The 25,886-nt window shown below is 39.4% G+C and overlaps 2 protein-coding genes across 6 annotated transcripts in view; one reads left to right on the forward strand and one right to left on the reverse strand.

Annotated features, from left to right (window-relative positions):
- LOC145986463 (uncharacterized) overlaps nucleotides 1-25,886 on the reverse strand; it is a 199,620-nt gene that overhangs the window by 56,606 nt on the left and 117,128 nt on the right. The gene's annotated exons all lie outside the window — the stretch shown is intronic.
- Nucleotides 1,320-25,886, forward strand: part of LOC145986462 (uncharacterized) — a 120,030-nt gene continuing 95,463 nt past the window's right edge. For 2 of the 3 annotated variants that reach the window (XM_083120501.1, XM_083120499.1), the window contains exon 1: nucleotides 6,941-7,346. In XM_083120501.1, coding sequence (XP_082976627.1) covers nucleotides 7,265-7,346 — 82 coding nt within the window. In that variant the 5' untranslated portion in view covers nucleotides 6,941-7,264. Of the gene's footprint in view, nucleotides 1,608-6,940; nucleotides 7,347-25,886 lie in introns of those variants that run through there. The other variant, XM_083120500.1, reaches the window with a different exon arrangement.

The following is a 25,886-nucleotide window of genomic DNA, read 5'->3' on the forward strand; positions in this document are numbered from 1 at the left end:
TTCTATATGAATATATTCTAATGTGTTCTCAGCTATAACCTTCATATAATACAATTTATTAACTGTCTCCATTGGAAGGCTCGCTCTCTGGTTTACTTTCTAAAAACAACCCAACCCTGTAGATATTAGCCGTGGTATAAAAAAATGGCACCCTAAGGGTTTTTTTTTTTTGTTCTTCCTATAACGAAGTCAGAATGCGCGACGGAAATAATTACCACTTGGCTGAGGTTTGATTGGTTGAGTAAGTCCACTTTCTGCACAGAAAGGCTAATCGGGACTTGACCTGCGTTTGAAGTGGAATCCGAACCACTATATGCATCCACTGGGTATCGAACCTGAACCCCTTGATTACAAGATGACGACGTTACTTGGCAGAGGCATATTCTGGTAACACACAGCTGGAATTTTCTGTTTCCCAAAGTATTAGTCGTACTATGCTTTTAAAGATGTTCCTCAGAGATTAAGACATAACTGAAACATGCTATTTTTTTTAAAAAAATGAGAAATGCAAACTATGAATAACTACGAATATTATTTTAAATGCGTTTTTCTGTTTCTTCATTCTAAAACTTGTAGGATGTACGTATATATAAAAAACCATGGCATAAGAAAATATCGAAGGACGCAGATAAAATGTCGGTGCTTGGTAGTCCACGGGGAGGGGGGGGGGGGCATAAATCTGCTTAGGACGCCAAAATATCCAGCTATGAGGCTGAGAATAAATGATGAACTGATGAATGAGTGATAGGACAAACATAATGAATGACACATCCATGCCTTAACCAAGGTTTGAACATGGGAACTCAGGCTACGTAGCACGTTACGCGATCCACTCCGTCATGGAGAACGGCAGGTTTTCATAATATTTTGATGCATACATTTATAGTGCTTCGTATATGAAATGGGTACATTTTCTTAACCTCTATATCTACTTTGAAATTCTTGTGAAATTAATTTTGCCTCTTCTGCTATTATGAGAACTAAAAATAAATACATAATTAATAATAACATCAGATTAAAGTATGAAAATGTCAAACTGCAGAGACATAAAAATACAGTTCTCTCCGAATCCTGACACTCGGCAAATAGTGTCATGGTAATTCCTAGAATAAATAAGGAACTAGAGATAGTGCTATCCATCAAAACATTCACTATTGCAGTCTGCATATGCATTATGCATGAGCTCCCTCACGAAAGGTTGACGAACTTAACGTCGACACGATATACCTTACGGTGTTAGTGTAGGATAGCACATGGGAGGGAAGGGAGGGGGGTGTAGAGGACGACAAAACGGACATTTCAACACGGGACAACAGAACATACGGGAGTCGCTTTCGAGGAGTGAAGCACCTATTATTATATGATCACCACGTGCGTGGAACATGCAGCGTGATATTGCCCCCTCAACCTGGCATTGATTGCGGCGCTACGATGCCGTGAGTCAGCTGATCTCGGTCTCTCTTTCTCGGATTACAATTCCTGGCCGGAATACTTCCTGGTCCCGAGAGGAAACCGGTTCCCCAGTGCACGAATGAAACCGGAAAGGCTGAAGCTGCGGCCGATTGACCGGGCCAGGAGGGCTGGCAGGCTCCTCACGAGGAGAAGAAGTAAGTATTGAAGTAAATTTACTTTGCTTTAGTTACCCATGCACATTCTCGCTATCACTCGCACACGTGAGCTCTCACGGTACTTGATCAATAACAGAGAGCACGTTAATCATTAGTGTAAAACGTATTTCTAAAATTAAATATGCACCAAAGGCGTTGTGGTTCAGTCGGTGGGGCGTCTGACTGCAAAGCGGGACACAGGAGTTCGATTCCCGAGTGTGTGATTTCAGGCGGGAATTTTTTCAGCAATGCCGTGCAAGGAGCACCTGGAGCGTGATACTGATCACATCGTCTCCACTAATGGCGAGTACCTCCACATAGCCTCAGTTCAATGTGTCCCTTACATTTTATAATAGTCAACCTGGAAATCTTCCAGTCGCGAATTAATACAAAACTTGCTGAAAACGAAGTACATACGTAGACTGTGGTACCACTTATTTTCTTCCTTATTTGAATTGTTGTTTTACGTCCAATTTATGCACATAGGCTAATCGCGACTGTACCTACAGTTTAAACTGGGATCCGAACAACCGTTCAATGTGCCTCCCCCGGGTATCGAACCGGGGGCCCCTTGATTACACCATTCACTTTATTCTCCTTTCAAAAGTTGTCGGCTATATGTCAATGAGAAATCTTTTCTCGCACTTCACTTTGAAAATCATAGTTGCCTTGGTGGCCTGGCAGGTTCGGTTGTGGACTCGCCAACTTAGGTTCTGGGTTCGAGCCCTGGTCTGAGAGTGGGTGCTCCTTCATCAATTCCATCTATTCATCGCTCATCCTTATCATCTCGATTAGCGGAAAGTGACAGTAAATATGAAAACCAGCATGAAAATGTGTTTCTTATTTCACGTCACCTTAATGGCGACAACGATGGTTAATAATTATTTGAATGAATAGACGCAGTAATTCAGTAATTGTTTAACATAAGACTGCACATTGCAACGTTCATATTCATCATTCACTGCCCCTGGGTATGTGAACGAAGTACTCCCAAGTTCAATATTTCGCTCTTGCTATGGATGCTCCTGGTATGTAGTCCCGACAAGGTGCTCTACCTTGAAAATTTATGGAAAATTCACAAAACCACGTGCCTGTCTGTAGTCCACGGTTATTTAACAGTTACTTTTTAAAGTACATGAAATGTAAATATTTTGATTGTCAAGAAGAGAGTCAAATTATGTTACTTATAAAGCACGAAACTACTTGATATCAACTCTTATTGGATGAGGAAATGTGGAAAATGAAAGCAGCCATTATCATTCGTTCTGCAAACAGAATACACAAGGAATCAATACGGAAAAGCACTCACAGGTGATACTATCTCTTCGCTGAGCGTCACAACACGAACGTTAATTGTGCTTTCGTTTCGCCTCACGATACAACTGCCACTATTTCTGAGACCTCTGGAATAGCTTCACATTCTCTGAGGCTGAAATATAACAACAAATAGAACCAAAGATTCCAAAGTCAGCCTATATTATGCATTCCATTGTTATATATTTTTTGTTTGAGTTTGGTACTGAGCCCACTTTATGCACAAAAAGACTAATCGAGACTGGACCTACAGTTTAAAGTTGAATCCGAACCACTATGTGCGTTATATATTTATTAAACAACTCCGATTCGTATAACAACAAAAACGTATGTCGACAGTTTAGAAATATGGCACAGTTGAATGAACTTACTTCCCATAAGCTATAGCCTATTACGAGATGTGGGGTTTACGTACCTAGATGAACGCCGCAGTAATCTCTTGTTGGATTCCTTTTTCGTAATTCTACCACATAAAAATCTATGGATTGAACGTGTGCCTTCTCTTGTTTGCAAGCTAAAAAAAAATCCGAACAGCGTTCATAATGAGATGAATACTCATTTTGATTTTTGAGACAATTTTAAGTTTCGAGCTTTATACTCACAATTTCTTATTGCAACCTTAACTTACATGTAGAAAACAGGTACAATTTCTCTCTCTCTCTCTCTCTCTCTCTCTCTCTCTCTCTCTCTCTCTCTCTCTCTCTCTCTCTCTCTCTCTCTCTCTCTCACACACACACACACACACACACACACAAAACACATACGAGGTGTAGAGGTATTATTTCGTAACATCTCTGGCTGCTATGCATTGGCAGCTTGAGAGCGAATCGTAACTCTCGAAGAATCCAATCAACAAGCGAGCCTCTAACATCATCTCAACCCAGCACCTATCGCTAACCCTCTTCACGCTCTACACGAGTGCTAAGCTCGCTAGAATGATGGGTGTTCTGGATATTGCACACCCCTTTCTGGTTGTAAATTTGTAGGCTTTGGAGAGATGCTCTATATTGTGGACAAAGAAGGAGATCTTGGAAAGAATAGCAATGATGGTGTTACTTCCAATTTGCCAATGAATTGCTTGGTCAGGAAATTCCCGAATTGGTCGAAATAAAGTCGTGGTTGAGTGGAAGTTGGATATTGGCGGTGAATAGGAAAGGTTGCGTGAATAAGATGTGGTCCAATGAGAATACGAGGAGCAGTAGATCGGATAGAATGTCTCCGTCCCTTGTTCACATTAGTATGGAAATTATCGATATGTTTCATTATTAGATAAATGAGTATCTCTCTATGAGCTACTTCGCCAGGAACACTGAATAAATGTTTTCAACAATATGTAAAATATTTTGATGCATCCAGAGAATTTACTGGAATATCGCGCACTGGAAAATTTTCAAATACTACAAACACAAACACACATACATACTTATATATAACATTTACCAACTCACACGTGCCATATTTCCTCTTGCGCGAAGGCGTGTGTGTGTGTGTGTGAGAGAGAGAGAGAGGGATGGGGGGGGGGCGAGGGATAAAAGTTTATAAAGTTTACAGATAACCGATAGTGCATCGATTAGACATGAAATGATACGCTTAGGTCACGCCCTAATGATAGTAGATTTAGAGGTCAACGGTAATTCTTTGATCGCCATACTAATGTAGTAAATGGTATTTTCCTTGCAAGGCAGAACGGAAGAAACTATTACGCCAAGCTATTACTGCTCATGAGCTAACACAAATAAGTAAACAACGAAATCGATATGCAGTGTAATATGGACTGCCATGTAAAAACAACTTCTAATATGCATGACGCATCCACACCAATTTGTAGCCTCCAACCAATCGATATGAATGCGGTACATATTTAGCATATCTCTTACAAAAACCACATTGCTGGCATGCTTATATTAAAGAACATGTACATTAGACGTGCCAAATGAGTAGTGCCTTTCCTGTTGCCATCACAATAATGAAAACACTACCAGTGAAGGGGGCGACAATTTGCAGGGAAGTCAAGTTAATAATCTTATTACACAAATCCAAACAAGGAAATAAATTAGTATTGACAGCAAAAGACGTTGAACAAGAACATAGTCATGGTGGTCAAGTCAATATTGCGTTTAAGTGCTACGTGGGACACACGGGTTCGAGTCCTCTGGTGATTGATCTCAGGCAGGAATGATCCGTCGATCTCCCTTGCGTAGATGGCTTTGAGGATCACTCGACCTCTCATCAACAGTGACCTGAGAACGACCCTAAAGGGGCATGAAACCCGGAGCGTGGTGTTGGTCCATGGAGCCGTACATCCACATTCTCCATGTGCTTTCAGGGCAGGAGTATATGATTCTGTACAGTATCGGTGTAAGATTGAACAGATGAAGCAAATTGCACCGATTGATCTTTAATTAGAATTGGAGGCATTGGTACAGTCAAGGACACTGCCGGCTTGTAATGAAGACATTGACTTTCAATGGAATCGTTACAAGCCGGCAGTGTCCGTGACTGTACAAGATGGCTTGAGTGACTAGAAGGCAACTAGCCAGTCAGTCTCTATCGATTACGAAGATCCATCGTTAGGTTAACTGCAACATGGATGAGTGAACAAATACAAGGGAACGCCCATGCCTCGTCTCGTCTCTTGGAAGCGAGATCTTGAGTCGAACATTCAACGGTCGACTGGAACTTTCATTGCTCAAATATGGATGTAGTTGTTTCTTTGTGGCGGCTTACTTATATCTCCTGACATGAATCGGAACGATTTCACTTTGAAAACAGAAAAAAAAGAGAAGTATGGGACCAAGTCTAGAAAATAAGGTGGGCGTGCAAGACGACTTTAGAAATGACCTCATCTCGTAATAAAAGCTCAACACGCTCTTTTTAGGAATTTTAGCCAACTCTGTTACCATTCGAATATTTGTTCTCCATAATTTCAACTGTTTTTGGAGCACTGGAATGTCAAGGTCGTTCATCTTCATTGATATATTCTTGGACGACATCCGTGGCAGAGTGGTTAACACAGCACGCTACGACGGAGGGTTTGAATCTTCCCGGACATGCGTGCTATTTGCGAGTGTCTGTTCATCGATTTCATCATATCATCACTCATCCTCGTCTTTACGTTTGGCCAAAAGTGGCAGTAAAATAAACCAAATTAATCAACATTCATCTTCCTCGGGTTCACTTAGTATTCTACGTTACTGGAACAATCATCAGCGTACGCTTGCTTCAACATGTGACATGAATACAACGAAGGTGTTGCGAAGTTGATCAAAGAATGAAAGAGAAATATGATCAAGCAAAGGAGAATGCTGAGATTGAATTATGTGAAGCATGTGTGTATTGACAGTGTTAATATAGGAAAAGGAAAGTAAAACCTTGAATTGAGTTTTTGTTGTCCACATTATGCGCAGATAGGCTAATCGGAACAGGACCTAGAGTTTAAAGTAAGATCCGAACCACTATGTGCCTCCACTGGGTATCGAACCCAGGATCCTTGATTACAGAACGACGATGTTATCATTACGATGAAACTCAGAAAGCAAAGCGACGTTTAGCAACACCAGAAAGTCACATACGACAATTACGGAGACAATTTAAGCATCGATTCTCGGAAAGTGAAACAGACGTGTCGTAACACGAAACCATTATCACAACATCCACACACATAACAAGAATTCCATTTGGGTCAGATAAAAATAGGAAATCGGGTGAAGGATATGTGACATTGGGGTCGCATTTGGACCAATGGCAATTCACGCTCACAGGCGATGAGCCAATTGCGGGGGGAACCGTGCATGCGTTCTGTACAAAAACAAATCTCAACTGTGACGTAGGAGACGAAGGCGGGCAGGGAAAAGAAATTTAAATGCGGCGGTCGAAAAGTTCTTCCCGGGCAATTAATAATTCAATCAATTTCTCCTAGTAACACGACCGAAGTGTTGTTAGCAACCGATCGATCTTTTTCGTTTCGTCATTCCTCGACTGGTCGAACGCTGCCGATCGCAAACGAGACCTTCCCACAAACAAGGTCGACAAGGAATCAGCCGCATGTGAAACATGGGTTACAACTAAATCAACAGGCTGAACTCGCATTTCTCTTCTGAAAAACAATGACGTCACCAGGACACGGTGTCAAAAGCAGCGGTAGCCTCACGGATCTAACCGGAGGCATCACCTTGGACATGTGACTTTCGATCAGTGCATTTTGTCAGTGTGAGTGTCCACATGTGAAACTAGCTCCGACGAACGAGCTGAGAGTTTGATGCTTTTGGACACTCGCGGCCTCGAAAGATGAGCGCCAAGGCTCTTCCCTGGGAGGCCCTCCGCTGAGACTTTCGCCCAGGGACATGCCGAAACGGAAACGGACCTCCCCGAACCAGAAGAACATGCAGCCCAACGGATTGTATGTCCATTCGAGCCCACCGAGAGGTAAGTTGTCTTAACCTTAATACGATTCTAACAATACTCGATCACGGGACTTTAAAGACTTCGCTGGACCTTTGCGCCAGCCAAGCCGTTTTTAGAAAATTCCTCTCTTTTCGATATGATATTCCAAATTCTGCAAAAAATTATATATGCTTAGAATTCCTTCTGGATCATTCATGTGAATTTCTGTTTGCTTGCCTTCGCTGTTGTTTACATATCAATAGTTTAATGTGCTCCCGTAGCCACGAAACTATTGCTAATATCTAGACAACAGCGAAACCAAATCATACGAAAATTCGCGTAATTGCTCTTGGAAGAAATTCTAAGCAGATGTAATTTCTCAGAATTTGAAATATCATAGTGATTTTTCGAAAACGTCGGCCAAAGTTCTGACACGACCTTTTTATCTTGGCTAGAAGGCCTTCACATTTCTTTCTACTCCGTTGTATAGGTACTAGTTTTCCAGATATATTCAAAACAAACTCTGGTGGTAGTTTAGAGTAATTAACGTTGTTTACTTGTGCTTTTACAGTAAACACGCCATGCAATTGGGAGAAAGTGTACTTGGCATTCGCCTGGAGTGACTGGGGAAAATCAAGGAAAACCCTCAGCCAGGATGGAAGGCTTCTGCATTTGAATCTGCGAACTCCTGAATACAAGTCTGACGTAAACCCTACACTTGTTCGATTTAACCATGTTGCTTTATAAGCCGTGCATCATCTGTCTCTGACAATCAGCCATTGAGAAAACCGAATGAAGTACGATATCGCCCCATTTCCATGACGTGGTTACTCTATTAGCACAAATAAACGACGCTATACGCTTCTTTAGGCAAGGCATCGCTTGAGAACTCTATGAAAACATTACTGTTTTGGCCAACTCACGGGGAAATGGATGGCATGTGCTGCGAAGCCAGACATCTTGGTTCGAATCCTGGCTATTGCATGCATTCACGGGCGTCGTCAGAAATTTTGATAGAGCAGACACGCCGTAGACATAAAACTGTGTAGCAGAAGTAATAATTATTATCATTATTAATAATACACTTATTATTATTGCCAATTTATAATTACTATATCCTTGGGGAGATTCTTCTACTCGATTAACCACATGAGTAAATATCCAGCACAAATGGTTCTCATTATTATTATTTTTTTACATTTCACACAGTTAATACACTGATATTCAGTATATATTTTGTTGTTAACTTCTAAAGGCCTCTTTAAAAAAATCTTGAAAGTTAGGGATAAATTTTAGCCATAAAGTTAACGTCCTGTAACCTCTCATTCAAAAATTCATATTTTGAATTTTGAAAAATCATTTGGAAGTTCGAAATTGGACGCTGCATTTTACACTAAAGATTTTGATCTAACCCATTTACTATTTTGGTTATTCTGTTGGAAGAATAATTAATGAAAACATTCTATCATCATTTGCAAAGAATAATAAGTTATTGTTTTTTCAATTTAAAATTAACAGTGCCACTCAATATTTAGAGGGGGAGGCGACGGTTCCATCAGCCACATCCTCGCGACGCTCATGTATGGATTTTCATTACTGTTGTTCACCTGCCTCTGCAATGATGCTAAATATTCCAAAACGATTTCAACGTGCGCACGCGCGTGTGTGATTTCTAGTAGAAAATAAATAGAGAATGTTACAGAAGAGAACAAATACTTACACATCTTGAAAGCAGAATAGGATGTTATTTTATACAATGTATGCACGCATGTATATTTGGGTACTTATGCATGTGTTCATGCCAGGGGCGGTTGAACCTATACCGCACAGGATCAGTGAACACCCAGTAATATAAGATAATCACCTCAAGAATGAACAATAAACAATGTCTTTATCTTTCCACATTATTTCGCTAAAATTATTACACAATAACTCATGGATTTGTGTCCGTAACACGGCGAACTCTTTTGCTGAGAAGGAGAAACCGCGAGTCGGCCGCCCTGGTGCAGACCCTCAGTTGAACCCCCACAGGACAGCTAATACCATTGTGAAAGCTTCGTGCGGGAGCAGAAGCTCGAGCGGGAATAGGGCAAAATACATGCAAGAGGATACTGCCGAACCCTTATCTCCAACAAACGGTCATGCGCAGTTCGTTATCTCGCAGAAGCCGCGGCACAAAACACCGTCCTAGTTCCTCCCTGCCTTCCAGTGTTGTCTGTGGGGTTCAAGTTTGAAGCGCACACATTGCATATTCAATCTTCTCTTTGCATCATTTTTGCACCGAACTTCTTGGAATAAATGCAAGATTGTGGCAGAGATGGATGAGTACAAACGAATAAAAGCTGGAATTAGATGCGATGAATTAAAATAAAAGAGATACATTACCAAAATAGCTCGTGTATGCATTCAGAGGTTTTTCCTTAAACGTGGGAACACTTTGGGTTCGCGAAAGAGAAAGAATGGCGCGAATACGTGACACTGCTGTCGCTCGGTGTCAATGTCTCCAGTTTGTTAATCTTTGAGGTACTTGGATACTTCTTGGAAAGTATTAAATTATGCTGCGAGTGAAGCGAGGGATGGACTTTACCTAGGTTACGTAATTTGATAAAGTGTAGGTGTTGTTGACGGCGCAGGTAAGAAATGACCGCTAGAAATGCACATAATTAACGTAAACAAACTTCCATGTCCAGCCCCAAATTTGAACAAAGCTGTCGCATATCAATGAAAGGGTCTCAGGTTCGTTTTCTAGTATGCACATGCCATTAGTTGTCATTTCCCTTTAATAATGTAGGACCAGTTCTGATTAGTCGGCATGGAGGTCCGGAAGGGGAAAAGGGGAGACCCCCCCCCCCGGTAAATGAATGTCAACAAAAAAGATATATATTGAACGCATATTATTAAATTTCAGTCACAGCAATTTATGGTAATTATTATAAAAGCGTTGCAGTAACTTCAGACTGAAGGAGTGTTTTTTGCCGCCGCACCTGGAAAAAATAACTTCCTTGCCCCTACCTGAGGACGTCCATGATTTTCCAATAAAACAACCCCACATTTTTCATAAAGGCACAATTTATTGTAGTTTCAGCCCTAAATTTATTCGCACACCCCTACTATGAAACCTTATAATCCCAGATGAAAAAATTCTGGACAAACCTTTTAAGCCCTCACCCGTTCCTTTTGTTTGGCGAAGGAAGTCTATTTGCGAAAAATGAATATGTGTCATATGACTTCAGTGAACCCCCTGGTAAATAATGCACGAGCCGCGCCTGGTTCATGCATATAATTATTGCAGAATTTATTACATGTGTTCGTGTATAGTCGACGCGATAGCTACGTTAACGACCGGCTGGCTTTGAAGTCGGCGGACCGCGCCCACCAGCTGCAACAATCAGATTCAACGCATAGTGTTGCTACACATCTACTCTACGCCAGCTTGTCCCTTTGCGCACAACCACCTTCCCACGGTTTCCATATCGAAGTTGCAAAGTACGGCAATAGCGTATCCGCAGTCATGTGACTGAGACTCCACGTGGAGTAGACGAGCAGAATGACAGCTGCGCCCATTGGCTGAAGGTTGAGTGTCATTGGACGAAAACAACTCGCCCACTATTTATCCCCACCCACGTTTGTGGCGGCGGTTTTCTTTAGTTCTTCGACGTTAACGAAGTAAACGCGTGGACTATAATAAATCCTAACCCGCTTCAGCTGCCGAACCACGATCTCGTCCCCGGAAGGTTCTGGAATCGAGTCCCAGTCTGGTAATAGGTGCTTGTGTGCATGTTGACGTAGAAAAAACACCGCACTGCTGAAAACTAGGTTCATATCAATTTTTCCTAACCTTTAACATGTTAATTTAATTTTATACCTACTGTACGAAGTTAGTCGTGAATTTTTATCATGAAATCCTCGAGCGAGTAATGATGGGATCAGGCATGGCCATAACGATGAACACTGGCGCATTCGAATACACCCACAGTTTGCGGTCATGAGAGGTTAATGGCCTTCTAAGCTGACCCAATGTAGCTATCTCAAGAACTTCCGCACATCTACAGCCTATGAGCTGACAAAGCTGGCGGCATGAAAAGTTTACGATGAGTATATTAGTATATTTATTGGAAAAACTCGCCGAACTGCAAAGAAGAAATCAAATAGACCAAACACAAATGAGATAACAACGAACTATAAAACTGACTTTGACAAAGAAATCGAATGAATGAAATAAATATATTCTGAATATTTTCTAAATCCGTAACATTCGTAAAATATATACTTTTAGAAAGATGTAAGTTCATTTTAAATTAATTCAGATATTAGTTCAACGTATCAATATATATATATATATATATATATATATATATATATATAGTTGTAAAATTAAAGAAAAAAATTGTCATGTGTGACTACAACAAATGAAGACAAGAACAGTGTGAACATGCACTACGTTCCTAAATTCGCTTTATTACCATTTCTTGCTTTAAATTGTTTTACACCTCTAGGCAATTCGTGAAGATGAGCGATTGGTTTGCTTTATTTTTACTTCGCTTTTCTCCAAGTTTTGGCTAATCGCGAAGATTAGGATGAACGGTATTAAGATAAAATGGATGAAGGGGCAATCACAAACACACACAGACAGAACACAACACAAGCCCCACATAGAATTATAATGTCTCTTAGTCCAAATACCAAAGTCTCGTTAATCTGCAAATGCATTCCAGGGTGTACTACGACGAAAATGACGGATGGACAGATTAGTACGTGAGGGAACCAAGAAAAGTTATTCCATAGAAGAATAACCTTCTGAAACGAGACTGAGTAAAGCATATTTTATTTCCTTGGAATTGTTCTAAATGGACTACTTTAACAACTAGTTTTTAATGGAGTAATTTTACGAAAAAGCAAATATGGCTATAAACCGAAGCTTGGTTTTCTCTGTATCTTAGGTCTTATGCAACCTGTAACTCTCTGCTTACTAACGGGTTTGCGTGCTACTAGGGGATCTAGCATTTCGGATGTTTCCCAAACAAAATTTCAGGACAAGAAGAGCCTTGATAATAAAAAAAAGAAGAAGAAGAAGAAAAATAATACAGACAAATAACATTCTTTAAGGAAGCATTGGCATAAAATTTTGAAGCCACTAGTCTGGACGAAAGAAATACAAAAGTTTCGCAGATAAAAAAAAAACCCTTGAGTATGTTTCCGTGTCTTCATAAACGCTTATTGCAGATTACGTTTAAAACGAAAGTTCAACAATTTTTGATAAAGGTGTATCCCTCCCCCCCCCCCGGGAATATTTCTTGACGCGAACAGTGACAATATATGAACGCAATATATTAACGCCAACTCTTACTTTCATTGCATTTGTATCATTATAGGGCGCTTTTCTGTAACTTTAGTTAACTGCGAGAATGAGGATGAATTATGATTAGATGAAATGGATGACGACGATGTAGATTCCTGGTATATTATAATGTTGACCCTTTATTTTCACATACTGAATTGCAGCATCTCTAATCTTTTCTGAAAACAAAAAAAAAATGCAACAACAAACTCCATAATAGTAATGTCTACAGATTATGAGTTAATCAATCACTAAGTAATTTTCCTCTATTTGAAATAGGTATCACAGCCGGTTCGGTGGTCAGCGTGTCAAGTAGTCGACTTTTGATTAGGCATGGCCACTCTTTTTCGAAAAATTGAAAACTGATCTCATTTTTTTCGAAAACGAAAAAGCACAATATTTTTTTCGGAAAACGATTTTTTTTTAAAAAAATAAAAACGAACAATTTTTGGAGATATAAAAAACTTTTCTTCTTTCGAAAAACGATAAACTAATTTTTCTCCCCCCCAAAAATGAAAAAAAAAAACAGTTTCGAAGTTTCCATTTATAAAGTCAAGTTTTGAAAACCTGCCATCTTTGGGTAAATAATACATTTCGCTGCCATATGCCGAAAAATCGTGAAGTAAATTGTAACGTACATCTATACACCCTCATTTATTTGTTTAGTAATACATCTTTTACCAACTTCTTATTATAGTCACTGCTTACTTTCTTGCACCAAAATACGTGTAAGTCAATTTGTTAGATAATAAAACGCAATAATGCACATGATCAGTGTTTTAGAATGTTTCCATTCCTTCAGGGGGGACAAACCTGAACTCTGGGCAGCATTGATTTATCATATTTCATAACTGGCAAAACCGAAATATTTTTTATTCCTTAAATTTTTCAATTCTCTCTTTTTGTTTTTGCAACGTTTCATTTGAGTTTTCAGATTTCATTTGAATTTATTATGTTAAAGAACATTATCTTTTGACAAATCCATTATATTTTTTAATGCCCCAAGAAAGTTATTGGTACTTTCTACTTAAGTGTCAATGCATTCTTAGTTAACATTACCTAAATATGCAAGTTTGTTTGAGCAAACTGAAATGTAAACATGTATTAAGCAAAGTAATCAGGCATTTAAATTTGCTCTTATACTAATCTTGTAATTTTCTTTCGGGAAAAAGTACATGCAAAAACAACAAAGTAATGGATTTGTCAATAGAAATTACCGTTTAACACTAGAATTTTGAAAATAAGTTCATGGAGCCAAATAACGTTTTGCGAAAAACGAAAATTTAAATCGAAAGACAAAAAAGAGAAAAACTTGGAAAATGAAAACAACACTGAAATGAACAATTTTTCTCTAAACAAAAAGGCCGAAAACTAAAAACGATTTCATTTTTCGAAAAATTTTACTTTCGAAAATCGAAAAATATTTTTTTCGAAAATGGTCATCCCTACAGTACTTTCGATCTTGTTAACCTTAGTTTTCGGGTTTAAATCCCGACGGAGGCAAAGGTGTTCTTTGTGAGTGGATTACCCAAAGTTGCAGAAAATCGACACTAGATAACAAAGTCACAGATATAAAATACGAATAGATAATACTAGACTATCAAGATGAATTTTTCATACAGACGGCAATACACAACTGAAAAAATTAGTAGAGGAAACGAACGGGAAAAAAGGGCCTAACCTGGAAATAATTGCAACACTAAATGTCTCTTGTGCCAGATTGTGCGGAATGGTATAGTAAATAATATATTAAAAATTAAAAATCCGTCATCCAAATGTTTGGGGAAAATCCGCCATCTTCGAAAATGACGGCAAAAATTCAACTTAAAATTTAAAAAAAAATAATAATATCTCGAAAACGGTGTATTGTACACGAAAAGTGAAGATAACCAAAATGAAAGAACAGAAAATTTGCTAAATTATGGTTTTTGTTTGATAGAGCTACCGTAAATCTTAATTGAATTAGAAAGAGTCAAATATTAATCGTGCCTTTAGAGTCAGGGGTTGAGGAGATATGTAGTTTTGTACAGAGTCATGTGTTTCCCTAAATTTACGTGTTCCATTTCCCATGACATTGGTTGATTGATTGATTGATTGATTTTATTTTTTTACTTCACTTTTGTGCCACTTTTGGCTAATTTGCGAAGATAGGAATGAGTGATGAGATGATGAAATTTATGAATGAACACTCACAAATATCCATGCCCAGGACGGGATTCGAATCAGAAAACCGTGGCATGGTAGCCGATTATGATATTGGTGAGAACGTAATACATTGTTTTATGCAGTGTTTCGTTCACGTGGCGTTTGTTACTTACATGTTGTTTTTGTTGATTAAAAATGTATGCACACAGTGGCGGTGATTAGGTGTCTTAACTGTGCAGGAAGGTAGGAGGCAAGGATTGTTTACTTTCTATTGACTGCAATTAGAGAGAAGCGTATTGAAAATGTAATTCGGGCAGATGATTTTGGGTCAAATCCACTGGTAGACAAGGTTTAGCATTAAGAGACCATAGTACAGGGACAAAAAGTGTGTATAGGTGGGGGGGAACTACTCCCCATGCCCCTCATCCCTAATCGCCGCCAGTCAATACAATGAACTAATATGATATGGTAAAATACGGTTGGTTCTTAACCGGCCACTTTGCCTTAGTGTCCATTGCAGAATTTTTCGTACATACCTGGTGCTAACATGTTAAATTGCATCATTTACTCTACACACAAAGGTGCATTTGTAGCTCAGGTGTTGACCCTGATGCAGCAAAAGGAGAACATTTGCGTAACTGATTGAAGATTTAAACCCACTTCCCAATACGCTCGGTTTTAATGAAAGTCCGACGAATATCGAACATCCTAGTGTATTGCAGCCACACAGCAGCAGTATCCTATCATCTTTCAGGGTTGAACCAAATGTAGATAGAGATTCTTCAGCGCCTCAGAGCTTTAATTTACATTAGAGTCTATTTCTGAATTGAAATGGCCAACGATTTATTGAACGTATCTCAGAAATATGCTCATTTGCAATGCACTATGCTTCTTTAAGTAGCGTGAAGAGTGCTGCATACACTATGAAAAGGCCTCTTGTGCCTCTGGCTATGACTTATTCGGATTAATTCTATTCGTTTTAATTATATTACGTCTTTTTCTGGCACTTTGGCCTATTGCGAAGACGAGGACTGATGATGATACGGTGAGATAGATGAAGGGACAATATGGACAACACGAGCCCCACAGATGATTATACTGACTGTGAATCCAGACCCTAGATCCTCGCTAATCTTCAAAGTGCAGGTGTACTGCTTTGAAGTGAGGCGCTTTTCCTGTGATCGTAGGTTTAACAGTATTATCTCCGTAAATGATCTCAAGGATTTGTTGAAGACCTGAATCTGCGAACAGATAAACACCACATCTCAGGAAACTCATCTTGACGTTAAGACCACCCAGCCTTAGTATGGGCTATTTCAGAGGACTATCTGAGTTCTAATTGGCTACGATACAGAGTGCTTTCAGAAATATTGGTTGATCAAATGTAATGATGTTTGTGTGATTTACCTCTTTGACTGCCCACAAATACAGTGCAGTGTGGATTGAATGCATATCTGGAAGTAAAGAAATCGTTAGTTTCCCTGGATGAACACCTTTCTCGTTTATTTGCCTCAGGACCAGACACAGAAGTACTAGTGTTGTGTCGTCCATATATGTTTGTGATTGTCCCTTCAGACATTCGTGATTGGCGCAGTGGTAGCGTTGTCGCCTAAATCAAGGCACATTGCACAGTGGTTCGGATCCCACTTTAAACTGCAGGTCCAGTCCCGATTTGCCTTACTGTGCATAAAGTGGACTTACAACACCAACTCAATGAATCAATTATCCTCGCGATTAGTCAAAAGTGGCAGGAAAACGACCTAAAATGAACTAAAACAAATCAAATCAATACGAAAAATCCATACCCAGAGGCACAGCCATTTCATAGTGTATGCAGCACTCTTCACGCTACTTAAAGAAGCATAGTGCATTGCAAATGAGCATATTTCTGAGATTCGTTCAATAAATTGTTGGCCAGCTCAATTCAGAAATGGGTCCTCCCCGATGACGCAGAGGTAGCGTCGTCGCTTTGTCATCAAGGGGTCTCCCGGGTTCGATACCCGGTGGAGGTACATGGCACAGTGGTTCGGATCCACTTTAAACTGTAGGTCCAGTCCCGATTAGTCTTACTGTGCATAAAGTGGACTTAAAACACCAACTCACACCAAAACTCAATTCAGAAATAGACTCTAATGTAAGTTCAAGCTCTGAGGTGTTGAAAAATCTCTATCTACATTTGGTTCAACTCTGAAAGATAACAGAATACTGCTGCTATGTGGCTGCAATACATTAGGATACTAGATATTCGTTGGAATTTCATTAAAACCGAGCGTATTGGGAAGTGGGGTATAAATCTTCAATCAGTTACGCAAATGTTCTCCTTTTGCTGCATCAGGGTCAACACCTGAGCTACAAATGCACGTCTGCGTGTAGAGGAAATGATGCAATTTAACATGTTAGCACCAGGTATGTACGAAAAATTCTGCAATGGACTCTAAGGCAAAGTAACCGGTTTAGAACCAACCGTATTTTACCATATCATATTAGTTCAATGTATTGACTGGCCGTGATTAGGGATGGGAGGCATGGGGAGTAGTTCCCCCCCCCACCTATACACACTTTTTGTCCCTGTACTATGGTCTCTTAATGCTAAACCTTGTCTACCAGTGGATTTGACCCAAAATCATCTGCCAGAATTACATTTTCAATACGCTTCTCTCTAATTGCAGTCAATAGAAAGTAAACAATCCTTGCTCCTACCTTCCTGCACAGTTAAGACACCTAATCACCGCCACTGTGTGCATACATTTTTAATCAACAAAAACAACATGTAAGTAACAAACGCCACGTGAACGAAACACTGCATAAAACGATGTATTACGTTCTCACCAATATCATAATCGCGCTACGATGCCAGGGGTCTCTGATTCGAATCCCGGCCTGGGCATGGATGTTTGTGAGTGTCCATTCATCAATTTCATCATCTCATCACTCATTCCTATCTTCGCAAATTAGCCAAAAGTGGCACAAAAGTGAAGTAAAAAAATAAAATCAATCAATCAATCAACCAATATCATAGGAAATGAAACACGTAAATTTAGGGAAACACATGACTCTGTACAAAACTACATATCTCCTCAACCCCTGACTCTAAAGGCACGAAACAAAAACCAATCTCTAGAGGAAGTCATAAGCTATGAATTTGGTTCAGTGTATTTAGAACGTAAATTACATATTTGCTGTTTTTTGTGTCAGAAACCAACTTTTACGCTAATTCTAAAAATTAAGGAAAATATTTGACTCTTTCTAATTCAATTAAGATTTATGGTAGCTCTATCAAACAAAAACCATAATTTAGCAAATTTTCTGTTCTTTCATTTTGGTTATTTTCACGTTTTGTGTACAATGCACCGTTTTCGAGATATTATTTTTTTTAAAATTTTAAGTTGAATTTTTGCCGCCATTTTCCAAGATGGCGGATTTTCCCCAAACATTTGGATGGCGGATTTTTAATATATTATTTACTATACCATTCCGCACAATCTGGCACAAAAAAACATTCGTGTTGCAATTATTTCCGGGTGAAACTGCATATTTCCTTTACTAAATGATAACTGATGTATTTTTTCTGCTTTCGTAAGAATTTTTTTGCAATCTACTCGAGTTTAAGCCTGGTAATACTAAACGAATATCGCGTAAAATGGAGCAAACCTCTCTGGGTAGCCCTTTATACTCTATAACTCTACAGAGCTATTCTCTGTATAACTCTACCGCCCACGACAGAACAGCACCCCGCACTATGGGAAATACAGGTCTAGATCAATATGCTATTCCAATCAACACAATATGCGTGAGCCTTAGTTAACATGAAGATGCTTCCACAATTATTCCACGGTGGATGAGGGAAAATAAGCTTGAAGATTCCACTGCATGCGATCATTTACGGAAATACACACAAATTTGATAAGCCAGAAATAGCTCTGACCTTTCACTTTTGACTTTATTTGAGAATCTCGTGACTGGTCTAGTTTGGTTTGGCTTCCAACATCTCGCTTTTCCGGGAACCAAATGAATATATATATTTTCGTTCAATCACTTGTTGGCGAAGACAAATCCATAGAATGTCTTTATAGGTAGTATTTTGTGACCCATTATTATCATTGCTCATTTGTGCAAGGAATTGCACGAGCTACTCTAGAGAAATGCAAAATTCAAGTGTAAGTTAAGGTTTTGCACGAGAATTGTCAAATTTCCAAGCCCAAGTTCATTCATCGTGCGCACGTAACAATCGCTCCCTCTTATCTTTTGAGACTATTTTCCAACGCTGATGTTTGTCAGACTATAACTACAAAAACAACATTTTATCGCCTTTCAATACTGTGCGTAGGGTTGAAAAGAATTATAGTTTGGGATATGTTCTGGAACAGCTGGCTTTAAAATTGTTATTATTATTTAAAGCACTACCTTCATATGACTGTCCTACAGCACAAATGGAACAAAATATTGGAGTGTGGAAGCTGGTTGCGTGATAACGATACCATATAAAAGTTCTCCCTCCCCAACGCAAATACGCTATTACCAAGTCATATTTAATGATAGGGATAAGTAATATGTCAGCCTACATATTAATTTCAGCTCTGGCATTCTCAACAAAAGAGAAATGGGTCTCAAAGCAGCAGATGGGAGATGAGACTAGTAAAATAACGAAAGTGCAAAAGAACCATTTTCCAAACTCGAAACAACTAAGATAACACTGTTAGCATCATAAATTGTTCACCAAGAAGACAAAAGAAGACGTGCTCTCTCAAAACGTGGTAGATGGTTTGGACACTGACATTGTCACTAACATTCAGTGAATTATTAAACAGACATTAGGTATATGAATGTGCACATTCGTGAGTAAAATCCGCACAGAATTTGCGTTTTAATTTCGGTTTAATTCCCATTCAAAGAATTTCCAACCAGTAGACAGCTTGGATTATATTATATTTATACTCATTCGTCGTTCTCTGTGCCTCCCCGATGGCGCAGTGGTAGCGTCGTCGCCTTGTAATCAAGGGGTCCCGGGTTCGATACCCGGTGGAGGCACAAGTGAATCGGATCCCACTTTAAACTGTAGGTCCAGTCCCGATTAGCCTTACTGTGCATAAAGTGGACTTAAAACACCAAATCAATCCAATCCAATCGTCGTTCTCTGCCTTTATACGCAGGATTTTCACTGCAATATCCATGCTTTCCGATCTTGTGCCTTAAGCTTCAAGTCAGGGTAGGACCACCTAATGAATATATCTAATCTGATATTTTTTCTTTCCCCGTTAACGATTCTTTCCAGTCGTCTATTAGCAGGCAATTCTCTCTTAGCCAGTGTCCCAAACAATTTATCTTTCTTTTCTTGAACACTTCCAGTACTGCTCTTCTTTCAACAACATTTTCCAATACAGTTCTGTCTTATGCGTAATTTTGTCTATTTCACATGGTCCATTCTTCGCCATAACCACATTTCTGAAGTTCTTGTCGCATTTCCTCACTTCTTCGTAGCGTCCAGGTTTCTGCACAATACAACGCTTCACACCACACAATACACTTCAATACACAGTCCTGCATTTTGGGGGGAAAAAATTCCGATGATTTCAAATCAATAGGTGATTCTGAAAGTATTTTGAATGCTGATCACGGAAATGACACTCATTCTTCCCCATCACGTCAGCATTTTTCAAATTTTCGCAATCAAAATTCTCATATTCGCCAACGCATCAAAAGAAATTTATGCAAGGGAAATGTAGGGTGTTTCCAAATGAATAAGTGATTCTGAAAGTATTTTGAGTGCTGATCACGGAAATAGCATCCATTTTTTCCCCATCACGTTAGGATTTTTCACAATTCACAATCTCATATTCGCCATTCAATTACACCATTACAGAACGCAACAAAATAAATTTAAGCAAGGGAAATTTCGGTTGTTTACAACCAATAGGTGATTCTGGAAGTATTTTGATTGCTGATCATGCACATGATATCCATTTCACCCCGTCAAGTCAGGATTTTTCACAATCAAAATTCTCATATTCCCCATTCCATTACGCCTTACAGAAAGCAATAAAATAAATTTAAACAATGAAAATAAGGTTGTTTACAAACCAATAAGTGATTCTGGAAGTATTTTGAATGCTGATGACGGATATGACATACATTTCTTCCCATCACGTTAGGATTTTTTCCCTAGATCCGGATTTTTCTCCACGTCATTAAGTTCAATCAACCCACTACATTATAACATTGAGTTTTGGACATTTTGTGAAGGTAATTTCTATGAAGGATTTCGAACATGGAACTTACGTAATCAAAGTTCACAATTTTCATGTCAATGTGTCTTGTTAAGATAGAAGGTGCGAGTCATCCAAACCCATGCAGGCCGGTGATAATCTCTTTCTTTGTTGTTTGTTCAAAGATCCACAAAACACACTTCTCCGTCTATTAAACGCTTCTTTTACCATTGCAATTGTTACAGCCCATGTATTTGAAGCTGCCACCTTGTTCAGTACTTGTATCCCTAACCCCCCCCCCCCAATTCGGATGTATAGGAAGAACATGTTACAACACAAGCCAACAGTCACACAAACACACATACAGTATTCATATACATATCTATAATATAGTATAGTGAAAAGTACCCAATAGGACCAATAGATTCGAAATGGATAAACCATGAAGAGAATATGACAACGGAATTAAGAGGAAAGGGGGGGAAGCTGTATCCTAATTACTCTAATTACTAAGGCAATAAATTTAATGACTTAAAAAACTTGCTAGAAAATGAAAAAAAGGCATTTAGGATTTAAAAATAGTAAAAAACAAATAGAACTGACCAATATTATTTTTTAAATATATTAACAGGTAATAAATTAATTTTAGAGAACAATTTAATGGATGACAGTGTAAAATGTTTAAATTTACTGTAACTAGTTCAGAAAGGGGGGGGGGGGGTAATGACTCCCGGATTGCAGAACTGCAAGTATATGCAATTAAAAGTCAAAATTACAAAAAAAAAATACTCTGTATTGTTATTGGAAACACAGTGACATTTTACCATAAATCTGAATTAAATTAACAATAAACACTTGGTGGAGAATCTAAAATATAAATAATTGTGTACTGTCTGCTAGTAAAGACTTGTACATGAAGACGTTCCTCCATACTTCCACTGAAACAATTGGAGCATACTGAAAACAATCAATGTCTCCTGAATTTAATTTACAGTCAGGAAGAAGAGAAAAAAATATCCTGACAAAAAATGAAAAATAGGGGTATTGGTGAGCCCAACTTAAGAGTTCAGTATGGGGCTTATGGGGACAGTGTTGCCGCATGGTGCGCAGTTGAAGAAGGCTCCGCCGCGCATCGAACGTCTGCTGTAGTACACGCCGCAACAAAAGTTAGTGATTAACGGAACGGGGTACTGTTCAATACAAGAATACAAATCCTTTCGCCATGATTTGATGGGAAGCTGTTCTTTCATGCGGCTGTGGTACAGAGTAATGACGGTCCATGGAGGGAGATTTGCAAATAACTGTTCCCGAATATACTTGTCATACGTCTTGCTGTCCATTTCATCGTGTACGTTGGCCGTGTTTTTTCCCTTAAAGTCCACTTTTTGCACAGAAAGGCTAATCGGGACTGGACCTACAGTTTAAACTGGGATCCGAACCACTATATGCCTCCAAAGGGTATCAAACCAGGACGTTACCACTGTGCCATCGGAGAGGCCTGTTTCACATTTATCGGCACACTGTCTCGTTTGAGACAAAACCGTGTTCATTACCGGCATGAACCAAAGCAAATCTCTCCCCCCCCGACCTGTAAGTGCTCGCAAACAACTCGTAAGGCCGCACAGAAAGTCTTGTTGTGTCTTTATTGTTTTGTCCCTCTATTCGTTTTGCACAGCAGCAGCTCGACAGTCATAGGCGGGTCTAGATTATTTTTTTCTGGGACGTGCACAGAATATGCTGTAAGCATTACGTAATATTGGAAATATAATGTGCAGATTTGTTACTTATTCGACACATCAAAGAGTGCCCTTATATCAGTGTTGTGCCCAGTGTTTTCGAAGGGGGAGGGGGGTAGTACGTATACTTTTTAGTAGCTGGTCCTCATATGCCATCTTCTCCTGCCGTTGATCCTCTTCTTTTAGGAATACTTATCCAAGGAGGAGTTATGACCAGCATATACGCCCATTGGACACGTCACGTCATTCACATCAATATAATTGCAAGGGTTCGTTCTAGGTGTAGAGTCCAGCGCAGATAATTCTGCCGTGCGATGCGCGAAACAACTAAAGAAGCAGTGTTGCTAATGGAGCTGATAGAAAAATCGCTGCAGTGCGCCGATGCACAGCTGTTACGTACAACAATAAAATTTGAGAATTCAGGTCTATCTAACGTTGAGTTTTAAACGTCATGCATTATACCAGGACTAGGATTAATATGTACTAACAAGTGGCTTTGTATGTAGCTACATACATATGGACTAAAAATTCGCAAAATATGAACTAACACATAAGTAAAATTACCAAAAATGTTGCAAAGAAGACTTCTTCATACGATTCCTTATTTGAGTGATTTCAAACAAAATAAAAAAAAAAATATATTATTTTTCATTGCATTAATGCACTGGTGGCGTTCTAACTTTTCACTCCCAAAACCCGTATACACTGGTATGGAACTGCAACGGCAGATAATAACGTGCCAACATGTTAAACAGCTACAATTGCACCATAACACTCCTCCTGAAGCAGTATTATTATTTCCTCTCTGAGATCGGCGACAGTCGGTTGCCTTTGTTGTACATTTACAAAGGATGCCGGCTTCCACAACAATAACAAGTACATATACTGCCACTAGACGATAAGCTGCGCGGTTTTTTCTTTTGTTATGAACCAGGGCCGGCGCTAGTCATTTTGCCTCCCTGGGAGGTGGCGGCAGATGCCGCTCTATTTCGACCCCCCCCCCCCCCCGGTCATTACGCAGCAACGGAAAATTGAAAATCAATATATTCCTAACTAAAACATCAAAATATAAAATAAATAATGAGACTTCTTATGCTATTTCAATACTATTCAGCGCAAAAGAATATCTCGCTCGACCACAGTTTTCAATAGGCTTATTTTTTTCTTCTCTTCAAATTTTGCCGCTCTGGGCGATGGGACGGTTCGCCCTCCCCTTCCGCCGGCCCTGCTATGAACTTGGTCACCCATCAAAGCATGGCAATTTTAACACAGAAAACAATATGTATCGCATTAAGCAGCAAAAATGACAGCCTCCTCTATGCAATTTCTACAAGAACACGTGCCGGAGTCAGAGTTGAAATTATGTTGGAGCCACATAATTTATTTATTTTGAATAATTCCAAAATTATGAAATATGAACAATTTGTTGCTGCTGTTCGCTGCTCTCTTGCCAAAATGCTTTATTGGGATGCTAACACCATGACTGGCTTCCTCCTTCATGAACTCGTGCACGTTGCTTAGAATTTCCCGAGCTTGGCTATGCAAGGTTTTTGATTTCAACTTCGACAGAACTGGAGGCATTATGGAATTTAACGTTCATTAGCAAACACACACTTTTACATACACACACGCAATACACGCACACAACGTCAAACCGGTCAAATACTTAGTATAAAATAAAAATATGGTGCTTCCAATCCAACAAAACTCACCGCCACTTTACCTGCCTTTTCCCCTTCCGTGACAGAAATAGTGCTTCATTATTACAGTTGGCAACACTAGTTACTAGCTAGCCAATGAACATGCACTGCATAAAAGAAGCAAGCACTACGCCGTGCTATATTGCCACATTAGCGTCCCTACCGAACGGTGGAAACGCGAGATGGAGCGCTATTCAATTGTTTTCAATGATGTTTGCGCGAGTGTGTCCAGGAATGGAATGACAATGTGGCAACAATAGCGAAGGTTTCCGAGCAGGGTAGAACACATGATGCTAAGAGAAAGGGAGACGAAACGAAAATTCGTTTCTACGCAACGGCAAATTTACGTGTGTGGCACTCTAATTTGTGGTCAGATGAACTAATCGGAACTGAGCCTTCAATGTATAATTCATCCTAGAATGTACCTCCGCCAGGAAACTGAACCCAGGGTCCTTCGATTATAAGGGGATAGCATTAGCAGAATTTCCGTCGTCGCATTATAATCAAGTGATCCAGGGTTCGATACCTGCTGGAGGCACATAGTACTTCGTATCTCACATGAAACTGTAGGTCCAGTCCCAACTAACCTATCTGCGCATAAAATTGGACTTAAAACTCAATCAATCAATTATTAGTAGAGGTGTGAAATAAAAGGAGTTATATTGTATTTTTACTGATATGAAGGATAATTACAGAAACGAGACTGACATTCTTTTAACTATCTAGGGAAAATGGCTCGATCATTTTTTTTATCTTTTAATATAACGCTCTCAATACTTTTCATAATACTTAGTCATCATTTTGGGAGGAGCAAGTGAACCTCCTCCCGAAAAATCCGGCAATGTATTATATACAATGTGCCTGGGAAGTTTCGCCGCACATCGCCTCGTATTAAAGTTATATTCGAAGTCGTTGGATTTTGCGTACCTCTTGACGTTTTTTCTGCTCGTTTGGTTTGCAAGAGGACCTTTAATCGCTTCGCTATTAATTTTGTAAACAGTTTTGAACGAAATTCCAGTCGTTTCAGCATTTTCGCTTGCAGTCCAACTAACACTTTTACCGGGATTTTTCTGCTTCAAGTATATTTATATTTATTACAATTTGTCTCTCTTTACTTGTAAGACTCTGGACACTTTTATGCTTGATAATACCACCCCTTGCCATTTTGCTGTTGTAGAATAATTATAATAATAAATTCCTTCAAGAAATACCCAAAATGAGAAAGCCCGTACGCAAACAACAAACCACTTGACCCCCGACAGGAGCCGCCTATTCACGAACTTTTGCCTGGCCATTCCCCGCCCCCTTCCCTCTTCCCAACACGTGTTTGCAGCAAGTGGCAACCGTCGGACGGCTGTTAGTTTTAACTCCCCAAATCGCAAGAAAGGAAAACGTCTTTTTTTGATGGTCCGAATTGCAAAAGAAGGTGTAAACCATCAAAGCCTTACATTTTCTCTGGT

Source organism: Lepisma saccharinum, chromosome 4, assembly GCF_977018435.1.
Source record: "Lepisma saccharinum chromosome 4, izLepSacc3.1, whole genome shotgun sequence".
NCBI lineage: Eukaryota > Metazoa > Arthropoda > Insecta > Zygentoma > Lepismatidae > Lepisma > Lepisma saccharinum.